Source organism: Dendropsophus ebraccatus, chromosome 2, assembly GCF_027789765.1.
Source record: "Dendropsophus ebraccatus isolate aDenEbr1 chromosome 2, aDenEbr1.pat, whole genome shotgun sequence".
Taxonomy (NCBI): domain Eukaryota; kingdom Metazoa; phylum Chordata; class Amphibia; order Anura; family Hylidae; genus Dendropsophus; species Dendropsophus ebraccatus.
Genome location: NC_091455.1, coordinates 9,345,824 through 9,359,610, shown reverse-complemented (window position 1 = coordinate 9,359,610; position 13,787 = coordinate 9,345,824). Strand labels below are relative to the sequence as shown.

Below are 13,787 nucleotides of genomic sequence, written 5' to 3'. Positions count from 1 at the left end.
GAGGCAGATATTTGGTGAAGACTCCAGCGATGCTGAATTTTAGAGACAATAAGGGGATTAATGATGTGACAATGCTGTAATCCCACAGCTGAAATCACTGAGCACCGAGGAATTATAAACCTCGGCGGCTGCTCTGTGTGGTCTCCAGTCCTCACATTACTATTAGAATACAATAGAAGGACATTCTTAAAGGATTACCAATATTTAGCTACTCTCTTCCGAAAATAGCGCCACCCTCGTTCTTAGGTTGCGTGTGGTATTACAACTCAGCTCCATTCATTTCAAAGGAACCGAGCTACAATACTACACAAAAACCGAGGACAGGTGTGGAGTTGTTTCTGGAAGAAGGCAACAATATTTTCTAATTCTGGGCAGTCCCTCTAATATCTGTCTTAAAGGGGTATTCCACACAAACATAACTTTTGATATGTTGCTGCCCATGGTAATATTGACAATTCCTTCCATACTTGTTATTATCTATTCAGTCTCCTTCCCTCAGCTCTCATCTGCTCCTTTTTGCTAAAGACACAATAATCTGTGTGTGAGCTTTTCTCTCTGTCTCCTTCTCCTCCCCCTCCCTATTGAGATGGCTGATGTGAACAAGTTCCTGGCAGGCTTTATCTGCAACATTGTAGCTTCTCTGTAAGGCTGGGAGGATTAATCACAGTGAGTTCAGCAACTTGACCTCAGAATAACCCCCCCAGCATTTAAAAGAAGCTACAATGTTGCAGATAAAGCCTGCCAGGGACTTGTTTACATCAGCTGTCTTAAAAGGGAGCAGAAATGAGGGGGAGACAGAGTGAAAAGCTCTCACATAGATTTTTGTGTCTTCAGCAGAAAGCAGCAGCTGAGAACTGGGGGAAGGAAACTGAATAGATAATAACAAGTATGGAAGGAATTGTTAGTCTCACCATAGGCAGCAGCATATCAAAAGTTATGTTTGTGTGGAATACCCCTTTAAGGCAGCTTATCTAAAGGAAAGAACGGGTCCCTCTGTAATATTTCAGGAGCAGCAGCAGATCCATCTATAATAACCTAGAAGAGGCAGGAGATCAATCAGAATAACCCAGTAGAAGCCGCACATCCATAGTCATCTGGACAAAGGCAGAGAGCACAATCTGCAAAATTCTGGCAATTAGTCAGTAAATGATCATTTTCAATTATTTTCAAATTTTTAGAAGCAAAAACTAGCATAACCATCTCCGGGTATAATACAGATCCAAGAGACTAAGATCCAAAATGAATGAAGTTTCACCAGGAATAGGAAAAAAGTAGCAAATTAGTAGAAGGGATTTAAAGGGGCAGCACCCTCTATATCTGACTGATCCAAAAGTGATTCCTAGTATGAAGGTAACAATATAAATGTATTAGGAACCATCTAGAAGCAAAAGGCGGTGTTAAAGCGAGTGTACCGCTGTAATCCACACATGAATCTTTTCATACTATCGTACCATGTTGCTGGTTTGGTCCTTTTTTTCAATCCAGTTTCCCAGATTTAGCAGTTTTTTAATATGCAAATTAGGTGACTTGGTGCACTGGAGGCGGGCCCAGCATCCCCAGTGCACCGATATCTCCTCCCCCGGGTGACGTCCCGCTGCCTATGAGCTCCGGCGTCCGAGCCGCATATGACTCCAACTGCGCAGGCTTTTTTTGCGACTTTTTACTGAGACTCGTTTTACTATGACTGCGACTTTTCCATAAATCCCTCAAGATATCGGAACAAAACAAACACCGACCCATGATAGACTCCTCATTGAATGTCTCTCATAGTCTGTCTCTTCCTCGGTTTATAGAGCAGGGTATGAGCCTGCGCAGTAGATTGGGAGCACACCAGTGGAATCAGCATGGCGGTGCCCGTAAGGTTCATTTGTGGATTGTAGCGCTACATTCCCTTTAATACTATAGTTTTTGTTGTGTTTATAACATGAACTGCCGCGTCTATCAAAGAGATCATCGATGAAACCCAAGGCCCATGTTAACAGCCTAACAGACCCGGGATCATTTAGAATTAGAAGTGTAAGGCTGGGGTCACACGGCATCTTCGCAATCCATTTTTTTCATCCGTTTTAAGCATTTATGTGCATTCGTTTTGATCCATTTTTCCAAGGAAAAAAAGATTAAAACACATCCGTTTATTTTTTTAAACGTACAAAAACAAGGTTGACTACATTTTTGTGTAGGCTTAAAAAAAGGGTTTTAGGGTGCGTTCACACCTACCGGATCCGCAGCTGATTTTCATGCTGTGAGTTTGCAGCGAAATCAGCTGCGGATCCTGTACTGTGAATCTCAATGGGTCCTATACACGCAGCGGATCCGCTGCCTGCATGGGACCCGGCCCCTTTAACCCCTGTGCCGCCACCGGCAGCCCACAGCTTACAGTCCCGGCCCCCCTTAAACGCCTGCATGCCTGATCGCCGTCCCGGCCCCCCTGCACGCCCGATCGCAGCCCCGGCCCCGAGCATACATCACCTGCTCGGGCCGGGGGCATCACACAGCCATGGCCCGAGCAGGTGATGTATGCTCGGGGCCGGGGCTGCGGGACTGCGATTGGGCATGAGGAAGGGGGGGGGGCGGGGGCGGTGCGGTGATCGAGCGTGCAGGGGGGCCGGCGGTTTAAGGGGGCCGGGGCTGTAAGCTGTGGGTGGCCAGCGGCAGCACAGGGGTTAAAGGGGCCGGGTCCCATGCAGGCAGCGGATCTGCTGCGTGTATGGGACCCATTGAGATTCACAGTACAAGATCCGCAGCTGATTTCGCTGCAAACTTGCAGCATGAAAATCCGCTGCGGATCCGGTAGGTGTGAACGCACCCTAAGTCTGTTTTTTGATCCTTTTTTTTTTTTTTTTTTTTTTATTTAAATGGAAGTCAGTGGAAAAACGGATCAAAAGGGATGCACACAAATACATAGGGACGAAAGAAACGGACTGCAGAAACCCAGTGTGAACCCGGCCTTAATGATTCTACCAAAATTAATCTAGATATCCGGTTATATCAAGAAAATCTAGGCTTTAAAAATGGAGGAGGGTTGCACAAGGGTTGTCCGGAGGATATAAACATTATATAAATATAGGTATAAATATAAAAAGAAATGGTACTCACCTCCCCCAATCCCCTACAACTACTGTTGCAATAGCTTCTAGTTATCTCTTGTTCTTTCTAGTTTTTGTGATGTTTTAAATCCACAGGGGAAGGTGCTGACCACAGGGGTAGGTGCTGACCACAGGGGTAGGTGCTGACCACAGGGGTAGGTGCTGACCACAGGGGAAGGTGCTGACCACAGGGGTAGGTGCTGAGTGCTGACCACAGGGGTAGGTGCTGACCACAGGGGTAGGTGCTGAGTGCTGACCACAGGGGTAGGTGCTGACCACAGGGGTAGGTGCTGACCACAGGGGAAGGTGCTGACCACAGGGGTAGGTGCTGAGTGCTGACCACAGGGGTAGGTGCTGACCACAGGGGTAGGTGCTGAGTGCTGACCACAGGGGTAGGTGCTGAGTGCTGACCACAGGGGTAGGTGCTGACCACAGGGGTAGGTGCTGAGTGCTGACCACAGGGGTAGTTTCTGACCCCTAGGGTAGTTGCTATGCAGTAGATGTGTTACAGGATCACTTCTTTTTTCACCACCCCCAGTCATATACACCATCTTTTCATCCACCGATGACTCCATTATGGGTTTTCCTGTGAATAATGTTGCAGTGACAATTTTTCCATCAGAAATAATTTAGGAATGGCTGCGGTTTCCTCCGGGATGGAACACTCTCTGAGGCCGTCTAGTAATCACATTCATTCAGTAGTAACCTCCGAACCTGAGCGCTCCTGTGGTGGCTCCCGGGAGCATTGGGCACATTCAGGTTTCCATTAGAATGTGTTTTCCGCGTCTTACAGAGAAAGTTGCCAAGTACATATCTCATTTTATTTTCTCTACAGGTCAACATGGTCATCGGAATCCTGGTGTTTAATAAACTTGTTTCAAAAGACGGCATTACCGACAAGAAGCTCAAGGAGCGGGCCGGGTAAGTCTGCTCTCCATGTGTCCTAGAGCAGATGATATGAGCAATAACCAGATTGCTATTGGCGAAAGCAGAACGCGAAGCATATGTGGCCATTATAATGCTGCACAAAAAAATCTATATCATATCTTATGAGATACACTGTATAACAGAGCCATTACAGGCATATAGATTCTCTACTCCAGTGCTTAGCCCCTTCATTCTTGTCATCTGTAGGGGTCTTGTGCCCCCCAGTGATCAGTAACAGAAAGCATATCCTATAATGGGAAAACCACTTAAAGAGATGACTCTAGTGCCAGTTAGCTTTGCTATATAGACTGGGACATAGTCAGCCGAGGGTATGGGATTTACTGAGAGCTCTATGGTACTGCTAAAGCCCTAGATAAGGCAGAATAGTAACACTATACACTATGGGGGACATTTATGAAGACCGGCGTACTCCTATGGAACCCCAGCTGACCAAACATACTGCATCGTCTGTGCATAGACCAGAATAGCCCTTCTTCAACAGCTATAACACTATCAGTTTATTATTCCTTACATGCATCTGGTTATTGATCATCTAGTAAGTGTTATAGATTCTATAGAAGTATCTGCTCTTTCCCCTTTCATGTGATGATATGATTTATATGATTTTTAATTTATTTATTTATTTTTTTAATTGTGTTGGAACACAGTTTGGACCCAAACGTTAAAATAGCAGAAACAAGATTATTAGGAGGCCTTATCCAAGTAGCAAACCCTTTCATTACGGTGGACGCACTCAATGAACGATAAAACGCCTGTAGAAGCAAAAAGAACTGGCCAGCCATCCTATATGCTTCACTGTAATACACCAGGGGGAGCTAGGTTGTGGTCCACTGGCTTTCGAGAGACCGTAAAGATTGGGAGCTTAGACCAATTGAACTCATCAGGCTTATTTAACGCTGTTCTTCACCCAGTCTATCTCATAATAATTTGAAGGGCAACTTTTTATTTTATTCGAACCAGTCATGGGATGTGTTTTGAGCCTTCCTCACCTTGATAAGACCTGCTCATTGTTCTCTATCTTTCAACTAGCAATGTAAAAAGAGTTTGTACTCTCCCTTCCCTGATAACATCGCTACATGGGTGATGGAGAAACAAGATAAAGCATCTCTATGTTGGACTTTCATCAACCACACAAGTGTCCTGGACTCTTCTCTGTAACTCTTCTCTGTACCTTTTCATACACAGCCAAACTGCTCTTGTGCTGGTTTATCCTTTCAAGAACAGTAACAGAAACCTCATACTAAATCTGATTCCACCAGTGGGTTTGGCCAACGGTATGAGGTGTATGGAGGACTCCCAAATCTCTACCGACAGATGATGTCTATGGAGAAAAGGGTTGGCTGGGATAGATTTTCAATGCCGACCCTTCTCCCCATAGACATGATCCATGGGTGGAGATTTAGCAGTCCTACATACAAGTTGGCTGAGACCACTGACGGCAGCAGGTTTGGACAACTTTAGTATGAGCTTTATGGGCACCATAATGGTATCTTACCTCATATCACTTCCTTTCCACTGACGAGCACAGGGTGGGGTTTACAGCAAAGGCTCCAGGACCCTTCTTTAATGAATGTCCAAAGGACAATTTACTTCTCATTGGCTTTCTCCATCATCTAAGTCAATGTTATCAGTTTAAAGGGGTCAACCCCCCCTCTTTTACCAGATTGTCCTTCAGTGAGCCCACTCCATCATTTAAGTGGACACATCTTTGTGCTAATCTCGAGACTTAGTTGGAATAACTTCTAAGGAGTTATGAACTGAGCCCTCCCAAACTTGACAGGTTTACCAACTGTCTTGAAGAACTAAGATTTTCAACTTGATTAGTGGAATCCATTGAGCCACCAGAGAGCCCTAAACTTTTGTAATTTAACCAGCAGGTTACGGTACTAGTTCCCAGTTGTTTTGCGGTGTTTTCCTTAAGAAATATTTAGATTTTTTATTTAATTTTGGATTGAATTTTGGATCTTTAGAACGCCAACAGTATCGGAGTGCGTCTTTTTTTTTTTTTTTTTAAAGGACTCCAGGTCAGTATCAAGCAGAATGACCCATCATACAGCAGCAATAATAACACCTGAGAACACTGGCTTATATGTTTATCTCTAAGATGTTTACCCAGCCCGGAAGAAATAATCTGGCTGAGAAATAACTCAGAAAATGTCACAACCTTTGTGTTCATACTGGGCGTAAATAAACACCTGAGGAGAGACTTAAGTGGTGATAAAGCCCTGGGTTCTAGGCTCTCCGTCAGTCATCTAAGAGGTTGTGCGCACATCAATGACCACAGAAACGTGTTGTGCTTGAGATCTTCAGGCCTGACATTGATTTCTCCATTAGTATTTATAAATGCTCGTCTCTATATCCCCTGTACTCTGAGGATTTAGATGACGGACCCCAGTTCCTAGAATTACCCATAATGCAAAGAACGGTTCAAAACATCTTTGTTTTCATAACAAAACTGTGGATCTCAAAGAGGTTAATCCCTATTGACGTCTTTAGGAAGGGAAAAAAAGCAGAAGGTCAAATGAAATCCTTAAAATAGCAGAAAATTGTGAATAAATAAAGGACACACAGTTGTTTTTCTTTGTAAATATAGACGTAAAATGTAAAGATGGATGGGTGCATTAACCCTCAATGTATTAGTGACGACTAGTAGAACAGTGCAAGTCTCTCGTCTTGGATTCTTGAAATCCAAAGCGTAAAAAGTTTTTGCGTCCAGTAGGATCTCACTCTACCATGCGACATTGACTGCCGGTAAAACTCTGTTGGTCTCACGTCTAGAATTATTGAAATCTGAAGATCTTTTTGGGGGGTCCAACATCTCTATCATGTCTCATCGACAGTTGGTAAAACTCGGTTGATCTCACTGCCGGAATTCTTAAAATCGAAGAACTTAAAGTTTGGAATCTTCAAACCCCAAAAGTTCTTTGTACCGATATTCTTCAGTTTCTCACATCGCATTAGATCTCATGTTGAGGAAAACATGAGTAACTGCACAGGTTTCATCTCCATCCATTAAAGGTTGAAAAATTAAACCATCAAAACAATATTTTTTCAGTAGAATTTTTTTTTAGTAGAAGTAGAATGGTAAATATTCCAGATTGTGGAGCACCATGGTCGCTCCTGCCGGGGCTGCCGGTGACTTGTGTTACCTGTTCCACTCCCTTGCCACTGCGGATCTCGGGCCGCCCATTCTCCACTGATGTCAGTATGTTGAATACTTCAGGTGAAGTCGTACACCCCCCGGAAATGGCCAGTCAACATAGACAGTGTAAGGCCTATGCTGATTGACTATTTTCGTCACCAGATGTTTCCTAAACACTGACAGTGGTTGAGAAGGGGTGGGGCGAGATCCAGCAGCAGGGGATCTGTACAGGTAAGTAAACATTACTCACATGTCCCCCGCAGCGCCAGAAGGATCGTTAAAGACCAATATATCCCGGATAACCCCTTTAAAGGTTTGCAAAAACTAATTTCGGAAATTTAAATTATGAATATGAAAAAAGATAAATAATAAAAAGAAAAAGAAACTGAATTAAGATCTGCACATCTTGTGCCTTTTATGGGAACCTCCTTTCAGAAAAGTTTATATGAGTATTTTTTAAGTGATTGCTTTTGCATATCGTATCAATTTAGGGAATTAATAATAATAATAATAATAATAATAATTCTTACAAAAAAAAAGTCCAAAAGAATTTGCTGCCAACTTTTATAGATTCTATGAACTGTGTTTTTTCTTATTATTATAAGATATCACTTCATCATGTCACCATTCCATCCTTTCATCCATAAAAGAAACATATTAAAAATATCAGATTACGCTGCAAACTAAAATCCAAACTGTTTTCCAACCATTTGCGACAACAATGTGATTAACCTGATATTTATTAGTCCTTGAGCATAAATTGTTTAGTAGCGTTGTTGTAGAACAGATGACATGAAATCTTGTGCATCTGGCGTGTCACGTCTACAAGGGACCAGCACTGGACAAAAAAACAAAAACCTAAAATGGAGTGATCACCTAACTTATGATTCTTCATTTCATTTGTTTGTAGTCACTCTTTAGAATGAACCATAAAGTCACAAAATCCTTGGAAAAATGATTGTCCCGTTGGTCGTTGCTGGTTCCCTGTTATCGTGTTGCGCTGTAATATACCAGTAGACTCTCACAATACATGATGTCATTGCTGTGCTTAGATTTCTGGTGCATTTGCCAATACCATTTACCAGTGTGTCCTCAGTTAACCTCTTCACTCCTGAGAGCCTCCTTTTTGACTGTGAGAACTTCCAAGGGACGGGTACATTGACGATGTTTTTATTCCACGGTGCCCTTACTTACTTACCGAGCCTCATTAAAGTGTCTTTGTGTTGGTAAATTCACACGTTCTGCGGAGAGGAGGACTCTTAAAGTTCACAAGTACTTTACATTCAGTTGTAGTCCACATTCCTCAACTACTTCATTTAGTTTATTAAAGAAACCATTTAATTAAAAGTTAAGCTGTTCTTAAGACATGAAAAGGGGCATTGTCCGTTCAGACTCTAGAGAGGTGCAATGGCTATTTGGTCCTTTTCTGTAGAATAGGCTAATGACTCAGGGGTGAAGGGGTGAACAGAGCATGGGGCACCTGTTTTGTTTTGTGATTTTCAATGCACTGAACATAAAGCAAGTAGCACTTTGTTTATGATATGTTTAATATAGAAGAGACCGAACGTCAACTGTATCAGTCAAACTACTCACAAGCCCGGAGCATGGAAATTAAGCAAGTAAATCGAGTTAAGGGCTTGACATGGCTAATAAAACTCCTGTTTTGTGTGAAGAAAATGCAGGGGTTGTCCATGATTACTGTAATTTACATTGACCATACGAGTCTTGACTCAGCCCATACATTGCTCTCCTTCTCTCCTTCACTACTGGATGAAGAAGCCATGCGATGAGCTCATTAGGCCATTGTGCAGCGCTCTATTTAGAACAATGTATAGAGGAAGTAGGAAGAGCCATGTAGAAGGTGAGCCAATGTTGACAAGTAGCTACAGCAAGACAGTTGATGGGGGCAAAAAGTAATACAGCCACCCCACATATTCTGCCACCTTAAAGGGGTATTCCTATCTTGTTAATATGGCTGCCCCCCCCCCCCCCCCCCCCCAGCCAGTTTGAAGCTGTCAGATGTAGTTTGGAAGCCACAAGTCAATAGGAGTTGCAAATTGCCAAACTCCTCCGCTTTGGCCGTGTTTTCGCTTCCCGACCACAAAGAGGCCACAGGGGACCAGGAAGGCGTCTTTTTTGAGATGGGAATACCCCTTTTTAAATTAATAAATTTGTTGTTATTATTATTATTATTTAGCAACTATTGTGTTGCACTTTCATCATGTTGCAGGTCACATCACCAACACATCGACAGTCAGATGTGATGGCACAATGCATGCATGTTTTGGGGCTCTTTTATGGGTCAGGCATTGATTTGAAGGGTCTATCCCAAAGATTGCTGAACCAATGGATTCTACAATCTCTACCTATAAATGTATAGTAACACCAAGGTCAATGAAGGTTAAGTGACTGGTTTGTACCAAAATGCAATAATGGTTCATTCCAAAAATATTTTCTTCTCAATGCTAACAGTCATTACATAAGCATCAGCATTCATTTTCTTCCACACAAAACTACCACAGTCTTTTATAGGGTCGTATGTTCTTTATGTTAACATTTTCAGCAAAACCATAGGTTGGTCTCTTCCATATTAAAGTCTCAAATCCCTTTGGTGAGCTACCAAGATTTGGATCAGATTGATCTTTAAGATCTGTAGGCTTATCGGACTTAAAGTGAAACTAAACTAAAGAAAAATTTCCGCAATTTTGAAGGTCACTTTTAATGTTTCATAGGATTGAGACGTTAAAAAGTTTTATGTTTTCATTCCGATTTTGCTGTTTGGTCGCTATCATATACTTTGTGTGAACCAAAAAGTGATTCTAAAAGTCAGCATTCTAAGGAGACGGAAAGTTGGCCCACCATACGTCACGCAACTCAAAACCAGCTCTGTGTCTTCCCATTAGCCGTTCATTGCATGTTTTATGCCTTACATGGTCATGGTCTTAATTTTATATTTATTTTTTTTTTTTACACACAACCCAGTTTTGACATGGGCCTGACGCTAAGGATCAACTTTTCTCCTGCTTAGTAATTTGTCACGTCACGAAATGACTCGAGAAAGCAAAACCATGGTAGCCTCCAACAAGCAAATAATGGAACCGCAGAGAGTTTAGTTACTTTAAGTCCTGAAATGTTTATTGTTGGTAGATTCTGCTCTTTCTTTTCTGTTTAAAAAGCAAAGTATCTTTTGTTTTTGTTTCAGTATTTTTGATTTTAATTGCAGTCAGATGACAATGCCCCTTTATGGCATGACCCTCAAATGTTCCAAGTGTGGCGTAGTCTCCTCAGCAGAAGTATCGGCCACAGCCACCAGTAACGCCATGTTAGTTTTTCTAATTTCCGTCTTCTTTGTTTTCTCTTTCTTTCCTTTGTGCATTTGTTTGTTTTGATCCGTTTACCCCCCCCCCCTCCTCCTGCTCCTGTATCATTGCTCTTTTTTTAATTTGCTTTCTAAACTTTGTATGTATTTTAAGTTTTGCGCTCAACAACAGCCATGCAATGTTCAAAATGTACGTTCATTAACATCTGTCCTAGAGCGTTTATGGGGGGGTCACATGCTGTTTCCAAACTCGTTCTGTAGTATTATGACCACCACTGACATATGCAAAGAATACAATTGGCTTCGGGTTGGGAAATAAGGTTCAATACTTTGTCTCATCAGATTTACTCTCCATAATTTATAGAATTATTATATGCAAGTATCTCATGGTGATCATTGGTGGCTCTTCTGCTTGCTTTATTGGAAGACATCATGGGGTCTTGTTGGCGGCATGTGCATTGAGCTTTATTGATATGATAAAGATTAATGCTTTGTATGGGACATTTCTCTCTGTCTATCTCATCTTTATGGTGTAGATGACCAACAACTGTGTGTGTGTGTGTTTTTAATTTTGGCTTCCCATCGTTTGTGGTGTGTGACTGTCAGTATATACACCAAGCACCTGATACGGTACATTTTTACCCTAGACAATCCAGTGACAAAATTTTTCGAGTTTAGTTCCTATTTCTAGACCGAAATCGAAAAAAAATGTAGATATTGAATTTACCAAAAATTTTACAAAGTTCTTAGTCCCCCCGTATTGAGGTCTAGATTTTGGCATTGTGATGTTCTTTTTAGAAGTCAATATATTCAGTTCTGGATTAGGGTTGGGCACATGACCTCCCTAGTACCTTACGTCACGTACAGCCATACAGGTCCATGTGAAGATCTATTCTCTAGTGATGTGCAAGCCTGTCGAACGCTCAAGTTTGTAAGAACCCAAATACTTTGCATATGACTCCTGCTGCCTGAAGATATCAGATTCAGCACTAGGGAGTCCTGGAAATTATGAATATAGCCATGACCATGGTGTATCCATGTTTTCCAGTACTCCCTAGGGCTGCATCCAACTTTTCTAGCCACCGGAAGCCAAATGCCTAATGTTCGGATCTGGGTGAACCCAAGCGTTCCGCAGGTTCAATCATCATTAGTTGGGATGGTCCGAACCTGCCGAGGTTCGGATTCGTACGAACCCGATCTCTCGGCAATGATTCCCACTGTCTGCCCGCTCCGTGCAGCGGGTGGATACAGCAGGAGGACCGCCTGGAAAACTGGGATACAGCCATAGCCATAGGCTGTATCCCAGTTTTCCAGGCGGCCCACCCGCTGCACGGAGCGGGCAGACAGTGGGAATCTGATGCAGAGAGTTCTGATTGGCAGGTTCGGACCATCCCTAATCATTAGTATTCTCTTTGCCCTTTGTGGAGAGAGGGCACCTGGTAGAGACCTACACAAGGACCTAAATGGTGGACATGTACCAGACAGCAGCTTGCCCTGATCTAACTACGACCAGACAGCTGGTGTGGCCAAAGTGTCCCGTTCCCTGTGATAGTGAAGGCCTTTACACACAAGCTCCTACCTATAGTATAACCCTGATATATCAAATGTTAGTACTTCTACCTATACGTTTTCATAGGCTCTTAGACTCAAAAGCAAAATCTCCGATAGGGTTTCCCTGCTATCATGCTATGAGCCACAAGGGTCTCAAACAATATGCCTACCCCTGATAGTAAGGGTATGTTCACGTTAGATAATAAATCCGATTCAGGGCTGACCCTTGTACAGTTTGTACTGGCATAGGTCTACATGAGGATAAGACTAGAGATGAGCGAACCAGGTTTGGGTTCGAGTCGATCCGAACCCGAACGATCGGCATTTGATTAGCTGGAGCTGCTGAACTTGGATAAAGCTCTAAGGTTGTCTGGAAAACATGGATACAGCCAATGACTATATCCATGATTTCCACATAGCCTTAGGGCTTTATCCAACTTCAGCAGCCACAGCTAATCAAATGCCGAAAGTTCGGGTTCGGATCGACTCGAGCATGCTCCAGGTTCTCTCATCTCTAGATAAGACCCATTGGATCACTGGGGAATTCCATTTTCGCACTAAAAAATCCAAGCTGAAATATTCACATGCATGTATACGGGGCTACAGAAATCCCATTAAGATTTTTTTATTACTGATTTTAAGGAGTTTTTGCAAAAATGTGTGTGAACATAGCCTAACACTAAATGTGTTCACACTTAGGCATCATGTCTAGTGTTTAGCAAAGTTGTCAAACTGTTTGTCTTTGGCAACATTCCCAGAACCCAAACACTCGCCATTTGACGTTCGGCGTCTGGAGAAGTTAGATGCCACCCTAGGGAGTCCTGGAAAACGTGGAAATCCATAGGTTGTATCCATGTTTTCCTGACATCCCGGGGGCAGCAACTAACTTCTCCAGATGCCGAGCGCTGGGGTTTGGGAATGCTTCCGAACCCAAACAACACTAATCATGTCCATAGCAGATCCATGATCCATCACAGCCTGCAAGATGGTAGACGGAGCCCCTATGACTCCCCTTAGGCCGTCCGTGCTCAGATGCACAGTGCTGAAGCAATTCCTTCTCACATCTCCATAATACAGTATAAACATAGAGGCCCCATAGACTTCAATGGCTCCTAGATCCCATCTCTGTAAAACTTTGAGCACCTAGTCATATAGCTGTTGGGCGTATCCTTTAGTCTATTTTATTCCTGAGCGTTTTTGGAAAAAGACACACAATTAGCCAAAGATATATATAAAAAGAACATATAAATGAATACTAGTCCAAGAGCCCTGTGGTTGTCTGTGCTGAGGTGGAATTCCGCCTGATTTGCTATGGTCAGTTCTATGATTCTGCTTTTTATGGAGTGGTGTTGTTTTTTACAGCGCTCTTCAGTTGGATAGTACAAACAAACAGAAACCTGTAGCTGAAGCGCATACCCAGCCTAATCGATGCAGAAGGTATGCGTTCTCCCACCGCCAGGCCTTGTGTCGTGTATGGGCGTATGTGCTTATCTGTGTCAGGAGAGACGCTCTGTCGCTCAGCACGTGGAGTTTGTTGTAGGAAAGACTCATACATTCTATGTAGATGGAGTAGCTGCTTATGAATAGAAAAAACATTAAATACAATAAATAAACATTGGATACAATAAATAAATTTATAATGCCCCGTTCCTCTTACTTCAAGGACTGGCGGCTCCCACAGTGATAATCGTTTGCACAATTTTGCACACAGAAAGACAGTTTTGGAGGGACAAGGGGCGGG

General features: G+C 42.8%; 1 protein-coding gene across 3 annotated transcripts in view; it reads left to right on the top strand.

Moving 5' to 3' along the window:
- Positions 1 to 13,787, top strand: part of ADGRB1 (adhesion G protein-coupled receptor B1) — a 201,975-nt gene that overhangs the window by 161,864 nt on the left and 26,324 nt on the right. The window contains exons 15-16 of one of the 3 annotated variants that reach the window (XM_069957018.1): positions 3,922 to 4,007; positions 10,400 to 10,498. In XM_069957018.1, the coding sequence (XP_069813119.1) occupies positions 3,922 to 4,007; positions 10,400 to 10,498 (185 nt within the window). Of the gene's footprint in view, positions 1 to 3,921; positions 4,008 to 10,378; positions 10,499 to 13,787 lie in introns of all 3 variants that reach the window. The other 2 variants (XM_069957020.1, XM_069957019.1) reach the window with 2 other exon arrangements.